This window comes from Typopeltis vanoorti, chromosome 16 (assembly GCF_054136105.1).
Source record: "Typopeltis vanoorti isolate ZY-2024b chromosome 16, IOZ_Tvanoo_1.0, whole genome shotgun sequence".
Classification (NCBI taxonomy): Eukaryota; Metazoa; Arthropoda; class Arachnida; order Uropygi; family Thelyphonidae; genus Typopeltis; species Typopeltis vanoorti.
The window spans coordinates 47,112,963-47,136,542 of NC_143564.1; the positions used below are offsets into that span (position 1 = coordinate 47,112,963).

At 36.4% G+C, this 23,580-nt stretch overlaps 1 protein-coding gene across 2 annotated transcripts in view; it reads right to left on the reverse strand.

Moving 5' to 3' along the window:
* The window catches only part of rictor (rapamycin-insensitive companion of Tor), a 955,009-nt gene that overhangs the window by 771,623 nt on the left and 159,806 nt on the right, over nt 1–23,580 (reverse strand). For both annotated transcript variants that reach the window (XM_090406113.1, XM_090406114.1), the window contains exon 7: nt 15,608–15,675. In XM_090406113.1, coding sequence (XP_090262239.1) covers nt 15,608–15,675 — 68 coding nt within the window. The remainder of the gene's footprint in view (nt 1–15,607; nt 15,676–23,580) is intronic.

The window sequence follows — 23,580 nt, forward strand, 5'->3', positions numbered from 1 at the left end:
TTATCTGTATTTTTTTTATATATCATATTTTCACTAGAGGTCATTGCCATTAAAATAACCGTTGATCCAGTCATTGTCTCATTAGCATACTGTGTGAAATGTAACTTAGCTTTTCCTTGTATATACTTCAGATGATAACTTAATATGAAGGTCGAAATGTCGGGAAATTAAAATAGTTATTTCTAACACAGTTATAAAGTCCATAATTTCTAAAATGAGGCAGACACAGTATCTAACTAAAAACTATTGTTTTTAGTTAGATGTGTGCAAGTCTGCCTGCCAGCTCAAATGCAAAGCAGCAATAAAATTCGTCAATGTGTTAAAATTAAGACATATAGAGTGAATGTTGTTATGGAAGTTTCAGATAATATGGAATTCCTTGAAGAGAATTTGCATTTCGACTCAAAAATTGTCGCTTGCCTTTGTCTTTTGATCGTGCGATTTTTTGTTAATACAGCACAATCATATGCATGTCTTCATAGCTGCTCTATCCCTACTGCCTATCATTGCTGTCTATTTCACGCTCTGCTTTCACTTGTCATTCTGGAAGGGTTATTCATTACGTATCTGAAGTCTTGTAAATTACTTGTAATTTTTACTTGGAAAAATGGGAAAGAAGATGACATTATTTTGGTAGATGACTTGGATATGCACACTAGGAAACCGCTTTTGAGGCCGTGAGTAGCGAAAGCTAATAGGAGATTCTTGGTAAGTCATCCCCATTTTCAGTTTTTTTTCCTGAAAACTTTCATTTCTGAAAATCTCTGCATATATCTCGCACTAAGATTTTTAGCTTTAATTTTGGGAAAAAAAAGTGCAGGTTATATTCAAGTAAATACAGTATCGATTTATTCATTTTCATACGACATTTATAGTTACAATATGAATGCAATGACTTACTATAGCATAACTGCAATAATAAAAATTCATATTGCGATTTCAATGTTAGATCCGATCCTAATCAATTGTAAACTATATTTATTTAAGCTTTCATTGTTAATTTATAGCAAGCTACGGCTAGTGTGCTGAAAAAATTGAATTCTATTGGCTAGCAGCTGTTCACGTGATACACAGTGCACTCATGGGAATCCAGGCTAAGAGTTTATAATTGCCTACTACAGTCAGTCAATCAGCGATCTCTGAAGCACATGTGAGTGCGCCGAACAGGATCCAACAACCACCTAGCCACATAATCTAGCTGTGAGAGAATCCCATTTTTATTATTTTTTATTTGCAATAGTATCGTGCACTGGTCTACAGTTCTGCGCGTTTTTATTCAAACATTTTTATAAAAATTGTTACTAATTTTGCATTGCAATGTTGCTTTCTAAGACAACAAGAAAAACTGCTGATAAGGGAAGAAAATTTCAAGAAAAATGGGAAATGCATTGAAACAAAGGACAAAATTGTGTGCATTATTTGTAATAAAACAATTAGCATTGCCAAAGAATATAATATAAAAGGCACTATGATAAAATTCACAAAGAACAATATTCATGCTTTGAGGGTAAACTGAGAGAAGTCAACAATGATATTTTCAAAAATTATGAAAGATATGTGGAGCATTTTGGAAAAATACCAATTTCCTCTGAACAGGCTCGTAGCTGCGATAACTGATGGGGCTCCAGCAATGACAGGCAAAAAATAAAGATTTTGTATCAAGACTCGCAGCAAAGTTTAAGGAAATGTATCCAGACATTCCAAAACTGCAATCTTTCCACTGCATTATTCATTAGCAGGTCCTGTGCTCCAAAGTACTGGAAATGAGCAGCATACTCAAGCCTGTGATAAATACTATGAACTTCACCTGATCCAGAGGCCTCAATCACTGCCAGTTCGCACAATTTCTTGAAGACTTGGAGAGTGAATTCAAAGGGCTACCTTATTACACAGAGATTTATTGGTTATCTTGTCATAAGGTTCTAAAAAGCTTTTTTTTTCTTTTTCTTTTTTTTTTTTTTTTTTTAGAGGAGATCAAATTGTTCCTAAAAATGAAAAATCATGATGTTGCTTTAGGGGAAAGATCATTTAATAAAACACATATATGATGCACTGGCAAGTTTTAGACGTAAATTGGTTTTGTTTCAAAATCATTTAAAAGAGAACATTCTAAATTACTTTCCTATGTGCAAACATTTGAACAATAATCAAAGTTTTACCTTTTCACAATATTGTCCCACACTAGAGAAGATTAAAAAAGAATTTGATGGGCAATTTAAAGATTTTAAGGAGCAAAAATTTTTTTTTTTCCGCTTTTAACAGTTTCTTTTTCCTTTAATTTTGAAAAAGCTCCTATTTATATTCAAATGGAACTTATTGATTTCCAAACTGATTCCATTCTAAAAGAGAAATACCAAGAAGTTGGTGTTCCAAAAATATACAGTTATTTAGGTCAAAAATATCCGGATATAAAAATGTTTGCAGCAAATATAAGCACCTATTTATGCAAACAATTATTCTCGTGTATGAAAGGTACAGCCCACAAATCAAGACTAACTGACCTCAATCTTTCTGCCATAATGAAGGGCATATGCTCTCAAATCTTTGAGTCTAAATTTTTTTTTGGCAAGCTGGTTAACAGTAAACATTGTCAAGCGTCGGGGAAAAAATAAAATACTGCAATTAAATTACTTAAAATTACTATAATTATATTATGCAAGTATATATATTTTAGTCCCAAAATATCATCTTTCCCCAAAATATAGACACCCCCCCCCCAAAAAAAAGAAGTATTTTATTTCAACACAAACACAAAAAATTTCAATCTAATAGGAGGCTCTGTAAATTTTTATGATGGTTATTAATGAGACTTTATACTTTTTTAGACTGTATAAATATTTGATTTGTTCAAATAAGATTTAATTTTGGTTTAATTTCATTGAAATGCTATATACACCTAAACCTCTTTTTTGTGAGAATTTTTTTTATGCGAATTCGGAGTTATGTGAATTGGGATATCAAAAAAAATTTGTTTTTTACACGATTTTTATTCACTTTTACGTGACCAACCTAAAGTCGAAGTTAGGAAAAAATCTGTAATTCAAGAAAATTCTGAGAATTTTGTAGAATTGCATTCTCATTTCAATTAAGAAAATTCTAAATTCTTACGAATTTCATTTATTGGGAATTCCTTGAATTACATAACTGACTGCGCATAAAAAAGCAGTTCTTAGCAGTTTGAATTTGGTGTCTGAGCAGACAACACAGTTACCTCATTTTTTGCATTTGCATTTTTTAAGTGAAATCAAAATAAAAATCACATTATAAAATTAATAATTTTGTTTGCCATGAAATAATAAATGATAAGCTATACGTAATTTTCAAACTTTCATTTCATTAACTGAAGATTTTAATCCAACCCTCACACGATGTTGCCGATAACAAAAAAAAAAAAAAGGAAAGCCGTTTCCTTGGATATAAAAATTCAAATTTTAGATCGTCTTCAAGCTGGGGAAGGTGGGACGGCTGTGGGTAAGCATTTTGGAGTCTGTGAATCAACTGTCAGATCTATAAAGAAAAATGAAGAGGCTATTAGAAAAGCGGTATGTTCTGGTACAAAATCGAGTGCGAAATTATCATCATACTCAAGAAATGTTGTTCTAGAAAAGGGCCGAAATAGCTTTAGTGATGTGGATAGAAGATAATGTACAAAAAAGAATGCTAGTTGACGGAAATTCCATCAAGCAATCAGCATTGAGATTTTATGAACAGATTAAAAAACTGCAGCCAGATACTTCATCTCAATCGAGGAAAAAATATGAATTTCATGCAAGCAATGGTTGGCTGGCTAAGTTTATTAAAAGACATGCTTTTCATAATATAAAAATTAAAGGTGAAACGGTTTCTGCTGATGAAACAGCTGCTAAAGCATTTCCACAAAACTTGCTAAAATAATTGAAGATGGAGTTTACACTCATGAACAAGTTTGGAATATGGATGAAACAGGCCTTTTCTGGAAAAGAATGCGAAACAGAACTTACGTATCAAAAATGCAAAAAACTGTTGGTGGGTTCAAAGCAGCAAAGGATCACATAACACTCCTATTTTGTTCGAACGCATTAGGAGATCGGATGTTAAAACCACTGCTCATAAATCGATCATTAAGACCACGGCCAATGAAAGGTGAAGATTTTCAAAACTTGCCAGTTCATTGGATGGCCAACAAAAAAGCTTGGGTGACCATTGATATTTTCACTGAATGGTTCCACAAACATTTTGTGCCAGAAGTTAGATGCTATTTGAATGACAGGGGTCTCAAATTTAAATTGCTTTTGATTCTTGATAATGCACATTTTGAACAAGCTAAATGATGATGAAACACTGTCAGTTATGGATGTGTGGAAAAAAATTTCCATTATGGATTGTATCGATCAGGTTCGATTATCGTTATCTGAATTGAGACCAGAAACTATGAATGCATGCTGGAAAGCTATCTGGCCCTGGCTGCCATCCACTTTGCAACACATATACTCGGTCTTACTTCTGCTCAGTCTCATACCTCTCTCTTCCAGTACTTTCCTCCAATTTTCAGTTTGGCTGCACTTCTTCACTTGATTCTGCACTGGAAAACTTTCTGTCACTCCCAGGCAGGTTCGAACACTTGTCTTCACATTTCTGTACATCTCCTGCACCAACCTGACATATTCTCCAGTACCTTCTTCTCCCTCAGACTTCTTGCCTTGGCACTCTATCATACACTTTCTCCAGATCAATAAATACCAGATGTAGCTCCCGTTGCTTCTCTTGAAACTTTTCCATCATCTGTCATACCTCAAAGATAGCATCTGTGGCCAATCGATCAGGCATGAAGCCAAATTGCTCCTTTGAAATCTCCACCTCCTTCCTCAGTATTCCATTAAGAACCCTTTCTAGGATTTTCATTGTGTGGGACATCAACTTTATTCCTCTGTAATTCTTACAGTCTTGTGCATCCCCTTTACCCTTGTAGATGGGGACAAGAGTACTTTTCCTCCATTCCTCGGGTATATTTTCCTGTTGGCAAACTTTTGTGATCAGGTCAACCAGAAGGTCAATTCCCTCTTCCCCCCAGAGGCTTCCATGCCTCCACTGGAATCCTGTTAGTCTAGTGGCTTTGTGCTTCGCAACCATATGACTGTGGAAGGAGTGTACCAGGTTCGATTCCTGTTGAAGACGTGAGGAATTTGAGGATCTTCCTCAGCCATAGCCAAGTTAGCCGGTCTTGGTCGCGGACAGTAGAGTTTTTCTGGCAGTTTATCTGGCGTTTTTCATCCCGCAAGCAGGCAAACCGACCCCGTGAACACACACATGGATCTATAGCCGTAAATACTTAACCCCCCCATTAGGGGCTCAACTCGCTCCAATAGGGACGGGGGAGAAAAAGGGAGAAAACCCCATACGAATAAGTAAATAAATAAATAAACTGGAATCCTGTCTGGACCCACCAATTTTCCATTCTTCATCCTCTTCATGGCCTCCTTCACTTCCACTCTACTGATGTTCTGCACCATCCCCTCAGAAGGCTTCCCATCTTCTCTGTGAGTCCTTGCATTTTCCTCATTCAAAAGTCCCTCAAAGTATATTCTCCATCTGTTTCTTATGTCCACATCCCTCCATAATATTCTTCCTTCAGCATCTTTGATCTGCCTCACATGTACGATGTCCTTTGAAGCCTTATTTCTACATTTTGCCAATCGATAAATCTTTCTCTGTTCTTCCTTTGTTTCTAATTGATCATAAAGGTCTTAATATGCCATGGCCTTTGCCTGTGCAACAACTCTCTTGGCTTCTCGCTTTTTCTCTCTGTCCTCTTCCACTCTTGACTCGTCCCACTTCTGCTTTGCCTTCCTCTTAGCCATCACCGCTTCATCATTATTCCATCACCAACCCTCCTTCTGCTCTGTAATCTTTCCGGATGTTTCACCAAGCACCTCAATTGCACAGCTTAGAATTACTTTTGAATTATGTCTCCACTAGTCTTGTTCACTTTCTAGTCCATCCGAAATCCTCTCTAACCCCCTTCTCCCTAAAACAGTTCCTCACACTCTCTTCTTTTAAGTGAAACCATTTAATTTTCTTCCTCCCATGGCTTCCAAAGGTTCTTATCTTCGACTTTATTTCAAAAAGTCTGCACACTGCGCCACTTGATCAGTTGGGATTACTTCACAATTTGTTACTGCCTTAAGATGTTTTCTTCTGGTCAAAATGAAGTCAATCTGTGAACTATTGTAGCCACTTTAAATGTTATCAAATGAGTTGTCATAATCCTTATACTATTATTTTATGTCTTGTAATGACTTAGAATAAATAAAATTTTCATTAATAATTTTCCAATTTATTCATACTCATTAAATTTTTCATGTAGTATTATCATATCCTGTACACCCCTTGAGGATAAATGTCAGGAATTTGATGATGATGATGATTTATACTCATTCTTTCACTTCCCTTCAATTCTAATTAGTGCAGGTTTTTTAGTCAAAAATTTTTTTTTTGCGGCCCACTTGAGATACACTTTTATCGGAAATGGCTCACAGTCCAATTGAGTTTGACACTCCTGTTCTAGAGGAACAAAATATCGCATCCTTATAAGTAAAATGATACTGAGAAATTCAAAAAAGATGAAAAACTAACTTGAACATGGCATGGATAGACTATAAGAAAGCATTCTACCCCCTCCCACACTCTAAAATCACTATAAATATCTGATGGAATAACTGTCTGACCACAGATGCTAGAACCTTGGCTGGTCAAGAAGCGTCAATTCGTATTGAAGTGGAGAAAGGAACAAGGCAATGTACAAATTCATCACCAACACGAGAAAAGTGTTTTATACATAAAATTTTCTAACTGTTGTACAAGTAAATAGTTACCACTTTAAAAACTAGAATTTTCATTCTAGTTTTTAAATCCAAATTTCTAACATATAATAATAATCACTCATTCCACAAAATGAAATGCATTGATTACCTTATTATCAGAATGGATTCTCCTTTTTCTGCCATGCACAGACGTGTTGAGGTGGCTCACATTTGTGGTCAGACAGTAGCAAAAACATATGTTCATTTCTGGCTGCTGCTATGAAATCATGGAAAACAACTTTAATGGTCAATAGAGAACGATTCAGAGATATTATCAATAAACGTGGAATTTTCCAAGATAATCCCTTGTCACCATTGCTCTTCAACAGTAGTTACATATGGATCAGCATTGTGCCTGAGAGACTTTTCATTGCTTTGATTTTCAAGAAAACAAAACTTGGATATGAAATTCCTAAATATAATATTAAAATCTCACATCTGTTGTATATAGATGATTTGAAGTTATATGGAAAATCTGCACAGCCAGTAGACTCTTTATTGAACACAGTTCGTATTTTCAGTCAGGACATCAAAATTTAATTTGGTTTAGATAAATGAGCAATTTTATCTATTAACAAGGAAAAATTAATGATACTAGCAATTTTAATTTTGATCAAGAGAAATATATAAAAGCAATTTCAGCTAATGAACACTATAAATGCCTAGGAATATTAGAAGCCAGTGATATTCTCCACTTGAAAGTTAAACAACAGGCAGCAGAAAGATACACCAAAAGAGCTAAAAATATTCTGAAAACAAAACTAAATGGATTGAACACAATTAAAGCAATTAACTCTTGGGCTATACCAGTGATCTGATACACAGCTGGAATAATGGACTTGAAAAAAGAAAACCTGGACAAATTGGACTGCCAAAACTATAAAATTAATGACTGTGCATCATGCATTACATCTATGAAGTGATGTTGACTGGTTGTACCTACCGAGAATAGGTGGACAGGATCTGCTGCAAGCGAGAGAGACCATGGAAGAAGAAGAAATTAGTTTAAAAAGTTACATCGACAATAGCTCTGAGCAAACGTTTCAAGAAATTACACAAGAGGACCTTCTTAATGCAACAGGAAACAAATCCAATTACAAAAAAGGAAAGCAAAATAACTGATATGTGGGCTGCAAAACTAAACCCTTGCATGGCCAATTTCTCTGAGATACCGAGGAAAAAACTGGCATGAACAAGACATGGCAATGGCTAAATGAATATATTAAAAAAGAAACAGAAGGATTTATTCGAGCAGCTCAAGAACAGGCAATACAAACTAATGCAATCAATGCAAAAATTTTGAACATCAATAATAACAGCAAATGCAGATTATGAGATCAGAAAGATGAGACTGTAGAACATGTAATCAGTGTCTGCAGCAAGATGGCTCAAACTGATTATAAATACTGCCATGGTCAAGTGGCCAACATAATTTATTGGCACATATGCAAAATATATGGCTTTCCTACTTCTGATAACTGGTAGCAGCATAAAATAGAAACAGCACTGGAAAACGAAACAGTAAAAATTCTCTGGGACTTTAGAATACAAACTGATCGACATTTGGAACATAATAGACCTAACATCACAATTATCAAACATCGACAGTTTGGATTATTGATATTGCTGTATCCAGCAATAACAACAATGAACTGGAAAAAGTTACTAAATATCAAGATCTGACAATCAAAATTGGCCAGCTGTGGCTTAGACACACTAAAGTCATCCCAACAGTTATCGGTGTGCTTGGTGCAATTTCTAAACAGTCATCTAACTATTTACAAGAATTAAACATCAACGAAGTAACCCCATATGATCTACAAAAAACGACATTACTTAGAACAGTCCATATTTTATGATGCTACTTGGCAGACTATTCTTAGATTCTTGGCTGGAATATGAATTGCTCTGAATCACCAGTCCAATTGTTGTTTGACTGTAAAGTAATAATGATAATAATAAGTATAACTGGCTGATTTGGTTGGCCAGGTAGTTAGCATATCTATTTTCCAACAAACAGGCTGAAGGTTTAAATGGTCATGGATATTTATTATCGTCTTTTGATGGGAAATGAATTTCACTGCCTAGTGCAACTCATTTCCCAGCTCCCCCAATACTTTTCGGAGGCCAGAAGTGTCTCAAATACGTTCCGTGTTTCTAGAGTAGGGTTTCCAGACCAGGTAAAAATGAATAAAAAAACAAAAAATATTTTAAAAAATGGATAAAAAATAAAAAAAAAATCCTAAGTCTCTCTGTGGCACTAATGTACCATAGGTTTAGAAAAAAAAAACTTTCATGAGTGTGAACCACACATTAAAAAAACATCAGTTTCAACTAGACTACAGAGGTGACAGATACTACAGTCCAGTGAAACTGATATGCATTTTTTAATTAATTTAATAATAACAAGGTGATACAGCTTTTTACTACTTGTATATGAAAAATATATGACTTCTGTATTAATTCAACACTGGTATATTCAGGGTCTGGCTTCCACTGATGATACCTCAATACAGGTCGAAACTGGTCTGGGTAATCACCATTCCTTAACACGTTCGCTGCCAACTATGAGTATACACATAGTTGGTATATCATCATCACAAGCTAACTACGAATATAATCGTATGTCAATTACCAACCTCCTATGCCAAGCATGAGTTAACCCTTCGTATAAGCATGTTAATTTGGACCATATAGCCTTTAAAGGAATGCAGAAAACTGACCAGGGCTTCTGACCTAATGTCCAATCCTCACCTTCTCGTGGTGCACCCTGTTGGGTATCTCCTGGATACCGAAAAAACGAGGATGGGCTGGCAATTTGGGATTTAGCCGACCAAATTGTATTCTTATTAGTTAAACCAAAATAAAAAAATGATGGTACGACATGACAAAATTTCATGCTGGCTGGGGCGTCGCCCGGTTAAACAAGGCCCCCGTTGTTTTCGCCAGGAAACCAGGGCAAACAGCGAAAAGTCAGCTACTGGAACGAATCTGAAAACAAACCCCAACTCAACATGACCAGAGTTAAATATCGGTATTATCAACATAAGAAGCCTGAATGGCAAAGCAATGGAGCCAGCTCAGGAATTAGATAAGTACCAGATCGACATAATAGGGGTGACTGAAACAAAAAAGACAAAAACTGGTGAGATCTTTCTGAGTAATAAGTACAAAATTTTATATTCAGGCAATGACAATCAAGGAAAAGAAGGAGTAGCCATAGTATTCAACACAAAATACAAGGCTAATCTTCTTGAATGGCAGGCAGTCTCAAGTAGAGTAATGTGGGCAAATATGAGAATGGGTAACTGGACAATGAGACTTATTTGTGCATATGGACGCACAGAAGGTTCTACTAAGGAAGAAGTGGAGGAATTTTTTGAGGCTTTAGAAAAAGTAACTGACACAATGAAAAAAGAAAAGGTGGTCCTTCTTGGGGATCTACATAGCAGAGTAGGAAATCATTGTCAGACATACAAAAATATTTTGGTAAAATTTGGAGAAAAGAGCAAAGCTAATAATAATGGCAAATATCTGATGGATTTCTTCTCAGGACATGGACTGGTTATTACTAACACCATGTTCCAACATAAAAATGTGCACAAATTCACATGGAGAGAAGAAGAAAGGAATAAGAAAAGTCTCATTGACTATGTTATTGTTGATAGCGATGTTTTCTCCCTGGTGCAGGACACCAGAGTGTACAGAGGATTTGAAATTGGAAGTGATCACTATTTAGTCTTGAGCAGGATAAAATTGAATTTCATATTGAAAAGAATAACATGTAAGAAAGTTTTAAAGCAAATAAAAGTTGAACATTCTCAGATGCTAAAATACTGTAGACTAAAATACACACAGATTATTGAAGAAAAAATGAAAGAGTTTGAGAACAGCATCCAAACCTAGGAGATTCAGTGGCAAGCCTTGAAGAAAACACTGATTGATTCAGCTAGAGAGCCAGGTGGTGAGGTTGTCTGCAAGGATAGAAAAATCACTGACTATTTAACTTCCTGTGAAGGAAAAGAAGAAAGCATATAAAAAAGTTCCTGGCAAATAAGCCAGCTTGTGCTCTTAGAGAATACAGAGACAAATGTAAGAAAGCGAAACACTGTGTAAAACTAGCTAAGCGAAAGTCATTGGAGGACTTTGGCAAGAACATAGAAAATAAATATCAAAAAGGGGGTAAGAAATTCTGGGGGTTGTTGAAGAAGCTTAGAAATGGAGGAAAGAGTGCTGTAAAAGGAGTTAGAGACGATAAAGGTGACATGAAAACAGGAGAAAAAGATATCCTTCAAGTATGGAGTAATTACTTTGAAAAACTGCTAAATGAAACAAACAGTGCTGATAGCACAGTGATAAAAAAACTCAACAGGCATACAGTCAGGAATACATATCCATACTTGAAGTAGAAAAAGCCATCAAAGGTTTGAAATGTGGAAAGGCAGCAGGAGTAGATGATATTCGACCAGAAATGCTGAAGTATGGTGGTATAAAAGTCTTACAGTGGTTGCACTGCATAGTTCAGAATGCCTGGACAGAGGGACAAATTCCCGATGATTGGAGTAGAGTTCTCATAGTACCCATATATAAAAAGGGAAATAAAACTGAATGTGAGAATTACAGAGGTATATCCCTACTGAGTGTTCCTGGTAAGATATATGCAAGTATACTTGAGAAACGGTTGAGAAGAATTGTGGAAGAAAAGCTTGGTGAAGAACAAGCTGGATTCAGGCCAAAGATCTGTATTTAAGTTTTGTCGATTTGGAAAAGGCATATGACAAGGTGCCAAGAGGGCATTATATCAAGCAATATTTAGTCTTTATTTGAGTTGTAAGTCAGCAGTTAGAATTGATGGAGGTACAGGAAGATGGTTTAATGTTAAATCTGGTGTGAGACAAGGATGTACATTATCCCCTCTGTTATTCATTATCTACATGGATCACATTATGAAGGAAAGTAGTATTAAACATGATATAAAAATGTAGATGTTAATGTCAGCTGTTTGCTTTATGTGGACGATGTTATACTTCTAAATAAATCCGCTACAAGTTTGCAAGATTCCCTGACTAAATTGAATAACTTTTGTAATAGATATGATATGAAGGTCAGCAATAAAAAGACAAAGATAATGAAAATAGGCAGAATCATTGAAAATGCCAACTGCGTTGTGAATGGAGAACCTGTGGAAAAAGTAAAACGTTTCAGCTACTCAGGCACGATTTTTAGTGAAGATGGTAAATTAAATATGCAAATAGACAACATAATCAACAAAGTTGGTATAGTAGGAAGTCAACTGAATAAATTCATATGGAATAAGAGAGAAATTAGTCGGAACACTAAATTCTGTATACAAGACAGTGTTCAAACCAGTTTTAACTTATGGATCTGAGAGCTGGATCAAAAGTAAAACACTTGACCAAAGACTAGAGATTGCAGATATGAGTCCTGAGAAAGATTAGATGGGTGAACAGATGGCATCATATTAAAAATGAGGATATTAGGAAAGAACTTGACATTGTCAGCATCCAGGAATGCGTTAGCAGAGTTAATCTCAGGTGGTATGGTCACTTAAACAGAATGGGCGAGGAAAGATTAGCAAAACAAGTGTTCTCTGCCAGGTTGGTAGGAAAACGACCCAGAGAAAGGCCAAGATATGGGTGGATTGATAATGTACAAAGTGCCTTAGACGATAGAAATATAAGATCTGATGATATTTGAGTCTTGACAAGTAACAGACTGATCTGGAAGAAAATTGTAGATAGGAAGTTAGTAATGATGTAAATTTTTCATGTAGTACTATTATATCATGTACACCCCTTGAGGGTCCATTCCAGGAATATGATGATGACGATGATATATTTTTCTTATTATATACTGGAGTTAACCTGGTAACAGCATCACAAGATGTATCTAACTGAAATAGTAACTCAACTTCAAATCAAGATTACTCAACAGATAGAATTTGCAGTCAAGAAATGGTTTATGTGGAACTACAAACTTGGTGATTATGATAAACTTAGGTGGAAGCTTGAAGCAATGCCATGGCATAAGAAGCTACAAGTGAAGAATAACAGTTGTGCATGTGAAATTGATTAGGGATTATTTAAGAGAGAGTGAGAGCAAACATCAGACTGGATATCCAGGATCAAGAGGATAAACTGAGTAGAGATTAAATAGATGTGTAGTAATATAAAAGAGAACCTGCATTTTGTATTGCTCAAGAGCATGCCGATCATCTTATTTGCTCATATTCCTTCAACAATGTTTGTTTTTGCAGCTCCTGCTTTATATTGCTACTCATCCATTTAATCTGTACTCAGTTACTAAGCATGCCAAAGTAAGTCCAAAACAGTTTTTTCACTATATAGCAAGTAAGAGAAAGGATGATAATGGAAAGATAACTTTACTCAGTGCTAACAGTAGGAAAGTGATAGAAGCAGAAGAAATAGTTGATCTTACTAAGTTATCACTTTGCAAGAGTGTATCATCCAAGTGGAGACGTCACAGTTATAGTTGTGAGAATTGAGATAGGCGAACGTCTAGAGGTTCTTGGTATATTAAAAAATATCAATGTGAATACAACAGTTGGACTGGAAGGTATGTCAGTTCATCTAAGTCTCTGCTGTGGCAAGTGGAAACAGGATAAGGCAGTTCCAACACATAAAGGTAACTCCAAGACAGAAGTAACAAATTACAAAACAATCTCTATTTCAGGAGCGATGGAGAATTAGAAAAGTTGGTTAAAGGTAAAATTTGGGAATAGGAAGAATGGGGGGGAGGAAGAAACAGCATAGATATGTAAATAGTAGGTGCTGCTTGTAATTTATTCACATTGTATAATAAACTGACAATGTAATCAGATAAAGGAAATTGTTACACCATCATACATCTGGGCTTTGCAAAGGCATTAAAGAATATCGAATGGAAAACTATTTATTACATCAGTTGGAGCAAATGGGAATGGATATAAAGCTAGTGGAATGGATAGAGGCTAACAGGCATCAGAGGGTGGTGTATATTGGAGTGGAATCAAGATAAATGAGGGCAACTAGTGAAGTGCCCCAGGGCTGCCTACTATGACCACTAGTCTTTAATTTGTATATTAATGGTGTAGGAAAGGATTTAAGAGGGAGGGAGGGGTGAGGATATTCAGTTGTTTGTAATGATGCAAAACTGCGAGGGCAGTAATTGATAAGTATAACATATGTATCCTACAGGATGATTTAAATAAATTGGCAGTGTGAGCAAAAAAAATGGTTGTAATTTAATGTTGCAAAATGTAAGGTAATGGGTGTATCATCCAAGTGGAGACTTTACTGTTATTGATGTGAGAACTGATGTGCCTTTGGGATGAAAAATTACATACTCTGTATCATACTGATGGTACTGGATTACAGGAAACTGATGAAGCTAGAGATCTTGGACTAGTAGTGTACAGAGATTTGAAGGTCAGTGGGCATATTGCAAAAGTTGGCGAAAAGGATTAGGTGAATGTTGAAGAACACACTAACAAGTAAAGATTGGGAAGTTATTATCCCTCTTTATAAGACTATGATTTGATTTCATCTTGACTACTGTGCACAGATTTCATCGCCTGAGTTTCTTGGGGATCAGGAGTTGCCAAAAAGGATTCAGATTCAGAGATGAGTGACTAAGCTGGTGACAGATCTGTAGAATGCTCTCTATAAGGATAAACTGAAGGTGTTTGCATTTTAGCTCACAGGTGGACGAGATTATAGAAGCTTATAAAATAGTAAAGGGATTCTATAAGTTGACACAAAAGTAATTTTTCAATACAAGTGTGTGTGTAGGAACAAGGGGGGGGGGTCTTCCTTGAAAATTGTGGAAGAGTGTGGTTAATAAGAGTATGCAGACTAGATTTTTTTTTGCTTGGAGAGTGGTGACAAGTGGAATGGATTGCCCAGAGGTAGCCATGAGTGTCCTGATGGTAAATGAGTTTAAGAATAGGTGATAGCTACTGTGTGAATAATGGTTAGTGTGGGTCTCCTGCAATGAGTCTTTTGATTCCATGGAGATATCCCACAAATACTGTTACAACTTAAACAGCACATAAAGCTTTAATCTATCAGTAAATCATTTACAGCTTTCAGCACATACACATGTATATAGCAGCACTCAATTTCAAAATGTCACCCTTTTGCCTTCACACATGTCCAAAATCTGTGAGGCCACATACTGATGGCAGTGCACACAGCATCCAATGGAAACATTGCCATTGCTTGCTCTAAATCCACCTTCAGGCTGGTGATGCTGGGTGACATTTCTAGCAGGCTACTCTCTCAAGCTCCGACTACACTTTGAATTCTAACGGATTCAGATTAAGACTTCCAGATGGTCAATCAGATGGTGATATGTGGTCAGGCACATTTGCCTCCAACCACTGTTGTGTGGTTCACACCTTGTGTACAGGGGCTGAGTCCTGTTGGAAAGTCCAACAGGACTTTCCAACAGGACGATGAAACAGCAATCCTGTAGGGACCACAGAAAATATTTATTACACTTAACAGTAGTTAAATACGGATCAGCATTGTGCCTTTGCAAGGACTTTTCATTGCTTTGTTATAGAGAGCAAATTTGTTATGGTGTTTGCTATAGTGAGAATCAACTGTATAAGCTTATTACACTTAAGAAGTTTTACAACTATACCAAACATTCCACCACTACCGCTCCTCCAACCGCTTAAATTTTCATGTTAGATTTTTACATATCTGACCAGAGATTGCCATCAAAGAAATATATAAACATACCGGGCCAGGATCTCAGTACTGCAACTAGAGCCAAACGACTAGCATTGAACCTTGTAACTCTGTCTTCACTGAAAAAAAAAAAAAAAAACATTCTGCATTTATATAAAATTAGTAATCGACAAATTAATGCAAAGAAGAATTTTAATGAAAACGTTTATTAAAATAAGTTACTGATATCATTTACTGGAACATATTAACATGGGAGACAAAAAATGCTATTTTAGTGCAGCATGTTTTCTTTACTAGTAACCTAATATTAATGAAATCTTTCAAGTGGGGTTCTATCTCAAATGTAATATATTACATATGAAATAAGATCCAGTATGACTATATCTAGTTTTTATCTAAAATGCATATAGCAAACTACAAATGCAATGGTGGCCTAATGGTCCTATGGTTAACTTATAGCCTTTGGAAAATGCAGCCTGAGTACTGCATCATTAAGATATGATTTAAAGAATCAATATAAGCAATTTTTGTTAATGAATTCTTTAGTCCTACTACAGTATTTCAAATGCTGGATTTTTTTAAGCAGTAGCTACAAGCTTGAAGGCATTTTCAGTCAAGAGTTTTAAGTGATCAGCATCGCAGTGAGTAAAGATTCACTGACTAAACAAAGGGAACAAAGAGGGGCCTCGTGAAAGAAATGAAGCACTTACGTGGACACCTGGACCCCTTCACAAGGAAAAGTATAGGATTGAATAACTGCAAAAATGAAAAAGGGGGAGAGAGCGAGATGTAAGATAAGAATTAGGAAGATATTCCTAAACAAGAGGAGAGAAAGAGGAAAAATTTTATGGTGATAATATCATAAGAGGAGTACTTAACAATGTGACTAAATCTTGTTTCCCTGTTGTGAAAATTAATAACATTAGTGAAGCTGTCAGGTGCAAAAAAAAGTAAGGTAAGAAAATTGATTGTTTTGGCTGCCACTAATGACTTAATGAGTAAAGGTGAAAAATACTGTATGAGAAAAATGAAAGTTATTTGAAGAAAAAAAAATAATGAGAGAATGAAGACTACATCTGCTACCACACAGGTGAATTGAGGAAGAGGACAATAATTGAAATTAATAAATCAATGAGTGTGCTGTGCAGACTGCAATCTACCAACTGAATTTTACAGACAGTAGGATTCATGCACTGCTGATGGACTGCAATTAAATGAACTTGGAGTTGGGTGTCTCAAGAAAACATTCTTCATCACCAGTGTGGATGTGCAAAGTCTAGAATTAGTGGATGCAGGTATGTGTATATGTAGGTACTTATGAAGTCGGCGAGCATGAGAATAAAAGAAAAAGGCAGAATATAATCACTCAAGTAACAAAATTGAATGGGATAGTCAATACACTGTAAATGCAGTTGAGGTGTAAGGGGATGCTTTGCTCTTAGCTCATGTATACTAATGTCACAAATATCAGAAATAGCTGGGAAAGTCCCCCCCCCCCCATACACACACTCACTGGTCAGTGCAACCTTGCCAGAGGTAACAGTATTTTCAGAAAGAATTAGAAGAATAAGATTGGGGGGGGGGGGGGGGGGCTGCAGATGAACTGCAATGAGAAAGAGCAGATCAAAGACAGGATTGTCGATGGCAGTTCATTTGAGGTGATCTGGTGTGAGATAGAAACCAACAGGACAAAATGTACATCAGCTTGCTGCTATAGGACAGTGGTATTAACACAAGTGCAAGTCAAGTCATTACGATGTGAAACTTTAATTACAGGAATATTGACTGGCAGGAGAGAATGTCTCATAGAAGGAAATGAAAGGAAATTTATTCACCTACAGTCAAACTTGGTTATAATGAGCCCAAAGAGACTGACAAAAGTTCCTCATTATAACTATACTCCCTATATCAATGATGAGTTAAAAATACATCCTACTGTTTTAATTCTCAATAACTTGATAAAAAAAATAGATTCAAAATAAAAGCATTAGGGAGAATAAAAACAATATCACAAAAAACTAGATATTATTTGTACATGCTGCTTTAAACTGCAGTGCACTTACTATTAAACACAATTTATTTGTCCATAATTTTAAAACTATACACATTAATACTAAATGCAGTTTATTTTTTCATACTTAAAAATAATAGTAATTAATAATAAACAAGATTTCAATTATCACACCAGATGTAGTTACATACATGAAGTTAAAAAAGGTAAGTCAAAGGAAATGATTGTCTTGGTTGGTACCATTCATTTGAGAGGCAAGAAGTATTCTATGAGGGAGGATGTAAAGGAGTTGTTAAAAGAGGCAAAACTGAAGAGTGAGAAGGTGAAGATTGTAAGTCTACTACCACACTATGACAGAAGCAAACTGAGGAGGTGGAGGACATTGATAGCCAACGAGTCTATATATAGATTGTGCAAAAGAAATGACATAGAATTTGTGGATCTGTGGTTTCTGTTTGACAGAAAGAAGGATTTGTACAATGCGGATGGACTAAATGGTTTGGTATTAGGTGTCTGGAGAGAGAGAGATTTGTTCACTGAGCATGCTGACATGCAAATTCAGGGAAACTTAAGCAATTAGAGTGGAAGCAAGCAAGTTCGTGTGAAGGCACTCATGAAGCGAGTGAGTGCGAGAATGGCCAAGTGAGGAATATAGTCTCTCAAGCAAAAATATTGAATAAGGTAGTCAATTCAGAAAGTAAAGGTGGGTGGGGAAATAAAGGGATGTTGCCGTTTCTATATAATAATGTCAGAAGTATCCGGAACAAGAGAGAGGAATTTTTGGCATTGGTTAGTGCAACCTTGCCAAAAGTTATAGGCATTAGTAAGACTTGGCTAACAGCAGATGATGTAGTTACAGGTTACAGGGATTGAATGTGAAGGGTTTATAGTATTTTCAGGGAAGATAGAGAAGATATGATGGGAGGAGTGGGGGAAGGAGTACTGCTGATGATAGCAGATAAATTTGCAACCATAAAGAATAGGGGACAGGCAGGAGTTTGCACCTGAAAATATCTTCAGGACTGGGGTAAGGTAGTACAAACCACCGGGCAACTCGTAGCAAAGGTGGACCAAGCTAACATCACTCCTATCTCAGTATCTCCCATAATGCAAAACATATCTCCTTGCGGATATGTATAATGTTATGCATTAAGGGAAGGGCCACTACCCAGACTACTTTCGATCTTTATTGAGGTCTCTTCAGTGGAAACCAGGCCCAGAAGTGGAGATACCAGGCAGAAGCAATGGTGAGGTCATCTTTACCTACAGGAGTTGCCAAAAATTGTGCCACATTTTTATTAAATTACTCTGGATTTAGAGAAGTCTGGATTTACCCCAGTCCTGAAGATATTTTCAGGTGCAAACTTTGTTTGCTCACACTTGGATAAAGGATTAAACTAAATTTATTATAGTCTAACCAAGTGAAAAATAAACTTTCAACATCCTTCTCTAAATCCAGAGTAATTTAATAAAAAGGTGGCACACCTTTTGGCAACTCCTATACGTAAAGATGGCCTCGCCATTGCTTCTGCCTGGTATCTCCACTTCTGGGCCTGGCTCCCACTGAAGAGACCTCAATAAAGGTCGAAACTAGTCTGAGTAGTAGCCCTTCCCTTAATGCATAACGTTATACATATCCGCAAAGAGATGTGTTTTGCATTATGGGAGATACTGAGATAGGAGTGATGTTAGCTTGGTCCACCTTTGCTACGAGTTGCCCGGTGGTTTGTGCTACCTTACCCCAGTTCTGAAGATATTTTCAGGTGCAAACTTTGTTTGCTCACACTTGGATAAAGGATTAAACTAAATTTATTATACAGTTGGTTGTTGCTATAAGGCCAGGGAGATCCACAGATGATCTGGAAGACATGCATCACCAAATTAGTACAATGAGTACAAGTCGAGTGATTATTATGGAGGACTTCAACTATGGAGATATAGACTGGAAGGAAGAAAGATTACATGGTAGGAAGGAAAAAGAATTTATACACCTGCTGAGAGATAATTACTTGCATGTGATGGAGGGGAACTAGGGGTGGGAGAGTATTGGACCTGGTCATAGGATCAGAAGAGTTATCCATAACCAAGGTAAGAACATTGGCTCCAATTAGTGAAAGTGACCACACAGTCTTGAGTTGGGATATTCTAAAACATGATGAATATTCTATCAAGAAGGGGTATTTGTGGAACTACAAGGCAGGTAATTATGACATGTTTAGGAAAAAGCTTAAATCTGTACCATGGCATAAAACATTGCAGGGTAAGGATGTTAGTAGTCCATGGGATATAGTTAAGGGTCAGCTAGAGGAAACAACATTGTGTACCTAGGGTAAGGAGGGTTAATCAGGTAGGAGTTAGATGGATGAGTAATATCATTAAGCACGAGTTGCCGAAGAAGAAAATGCTGTGGAATGTGCATATAAAGAGAAAGATCACTAGCAAACTTATAAACAGTACAAGGCTTAGGCATGACCAACATGGCAAGGAAGGCAAAATCAGATTATGAGAAGAATTTAGCCGAGCAAGTCAAAGGAAATCCCAAAGAGTTCTTTCATTATGTGGCAAGTAACAGGAAGAATAACTATCGAAGATTAATCTTAATGAGTGATAATAGTCACGAGGAGGCAGAAGTGGATAAAATAGTTGAGTTACTGAGTGACCACTTTGCAAGCATATATCATCCTAGTGAGGTTACTGCTTTAACCTATGTGACAGACAGACACTAGTGGCAACAGAGGTGGATGAATTGGAGATTCTTAGGATATTGCAGAATCTCAATGTAAAAACAGCTATGGGATTAGATGGGATATCAGCTAGGGTTTTGCAAGAGTGTGCAAGGGAACTGGCAATGCCTTTGACTAAGCTGTTTAATTTAAGTCTCAGCTCTGGTAGAGTTCCAAGGGAGTGGAAAGATGGCAAAAGTATTCCTTTGTATAAGGGAGGTTCTAAGACTACAGTAGCAAATTACAGAACAATCTCAGGCATGGTGGTAAAAGTACTAGAAAAATTGGTAAAAAAGAGAATTCAAGAATGGGTAGATAAAAATATGATACTGTATAAGGGTCAGCATGGCTTTGTGAAGGGTCAGTCATGCCTTAGTAATTTACTAACTTTTTTTATAATAGAGTAACAGCTGAGTTGGATAAAGGAAATGGCCACACAATGATTTTGCAAAGGCATTTGACAGAATACCACATGGAACACTCTTACACAAATTAGAACAAATGGGGATGGATATGACACTGGTTAAGTGGATAAGAGGATGACTGCTGGGCAGAACAAAATAAGATAAACAAAACTTAGCTGAAAATTCTGCAGGTATTAAATAATTTTTTCCTTATGTAAGTGTAATTCCATTACTATTTTTTATCATTATGTCAACTGTTCACGTCTCAATATTTAGTTCCATTAGACCCACTAGGTGGTAGAGGACCTTCATGCCCCTTGGAAATACCATCACCTGGCTTATTGAAGGCCTGAAGTAAAGAATGCCATGCTTGGTCTCCAGAACAGTGGTTCTTTTTTCTATCCCTCTTCTCCTCCATACAATATAGGTGATACACTTTAAGGACATGTGAAATAGACACCCCAAACTTCCTCCATTTTGAAGGTAGGTCAGTAAAAATGGTGGTGGTGCATGCCAGCCACCAGACAGCACACAGATCCCATTGACACATACTCTGCCAATCCATGCCTAAAGAGAAAATCTTAGTGGTATGAGGGAGGCACTTTCAAGGCCCCATTGTAGAATGCAGACTGGCTGCTCTCTGTATGGTATCACATCCAAGAATATCTCTTCTCACTTCATGTCACTCTATCCTTCTATATAACCATAAGTAAACCAATAATGAAATGTACAATCACTAGCAGTAACACTGCAACTAAAACAAATCTCCTTCAAAAAGCAATTCCCCCCCCCCAAAAAAAAGCAGATTAAGAACAACACATGAACTCATTTTCACATCTGCTTTACCAATACCCATATGCTATAGAAGCATAAACATAAATGGCATTAATCATCACTTAGTGATCCAGAACGGATCTCCTCCTACTTGACAGAAATCCAAATTGCAGCCACATTATTCATGTTCAGTATCCAAATTAAACACTCCGTGATTCTTTCTGCCATAAGAGCATTCTCGTGTTTTGAGAAATATGAATATGTTGCTGCTTGCCAGAAAACGCTAATATAGAATCCCCTTACTTTTAACTTCCTCTGGCTAAAGGTTTTCTTGCACAATTTAGTAACATTCTGCTGTAATTTAGCTTAAGAATCCAAGTATTATTCCAATATCAACAGAAGCTAAGTTTTTGATACTCAGTTTTGACAGAAATCTTACATTCTTAGCACAAGATGTGAGTGAAGAGTTCATTTTCAGCAGAAGTGTACACACATCTTTTTCTTACTGAAAACCTGAACCCATTACTAAAAGCCCATAAAGAGACACAATTGACTGTTTGTTGAGGGTGTCTTTCAGTTACTCTTATTTTATAAAAGTGACAGCGAATTGTGAAGTCACCAACAAATACAGCACTGTCTACTGTGGAAGGAAGGTGTTCAGTGACTGAATTAATTCTGGCAGCAAAGAATATAACATGCTTTGCACTTGAAATGAGGAGTCAGCCATGTTTTTAAATAAAAATAGGATGTCCTCTGAGACAAAGGTTACTGACATCTTTTAATATACCATAACTACAAATTAGCTTTTTCTAAGTGAAAGAGCACTGAAACCAGATATTCTCATTTCAGAATGTGTCTCTTATACATGTTTCTAAACAAACCAATTAGACCAACACTGAATGATATCCACAAAAGACTGTGTATTGCAAAGATGATTTGATTTGGTTCAGTTAATTTGGATTTATGGCCAGAGCAACTGAGGCTATGAGGTCAGTGTATTATGTCTGTTAATTGTGTGTGTTATAATAACCAATTTGCCTGCTTTGTAAGATGAAATACCCAAATTACCAGGAGGGAAAACCCTGCCCTGCAAATGAGACTGATTAACTCACCTTCAGCTGAAAAGCTTTGATAAAGATTCTTTGCATCCTAGACAGGATTTATTAACCCAGGTCTTTCCACCCAAGATGATTGTTACTTTCTAAATATCAAAGAAGTCTGGGATTTACCATTTTTTTCCAATATCTTACAAAGATAGCTTGTCAGAATGACAATTCAATAATTGTTTGCATATGCTGGATCCTTTCCTGCTTGGGAATGAAAATAACAATTGACTTATGCCAAGAATCTGGAAACAACTTCTCTGTAAGTATTCTGTTGTATATTAAAAGGAGATCCAGAGAAAATGATGGAAGATGCTTTATAATTTCATAAAGGATGTAATCAGGACTTACTGCGCTAGTAGAAGAGCTCTTGTCCATGGCTCCAGTCCAGTTTCTTGCACCCACATTTGTTTACATCTGGTTGATTTCTTGAGGGCCACTGCAGATTCTAAAAATAGTCTTTCTTTTGAAATTCACTGTGATGTATCATGGTGGTTTTCTTTCAGAGATCCTGTGAGTGGTATACAATACATGGCCTGCAAGAACAGATTGACCGAAGTCATGATTGCAGATGCAAGTTTTGTGTTCATTTAAATGGATTGGAAGCTGATCTACCTGCCTGTCCATAGTAAGCCAACTTGCAGAAACAGAGTACTTTATATTGAGAATTGAAAATAGCCAGGCACTGAGAGAGGATGGAGCTGATAGGGGTAGCAAGTTTACTGGGGCTTGAAAGCTATGCAGAGACTGAATGGCTATTTTTTCTGATGTACTACCCCAAATGTAGGGAATGGTGATGGTATTTGTGAAATCCTTCTGAAGGGATGGCTGCAATGTGAGGGAGAGGATTGATTTTTTTTTTAAGTTATGTTTATTTATTTGTATGGGGTTCCCATACAAATCACATACAAATATGGGATTCCCCTCCCTTTCTCTCCCATCCCTTTAAGGAAGGGCAGGTGAGCCCTCGTAATGAGGTATTAAGTATATATATCTTATGACTGTAGGT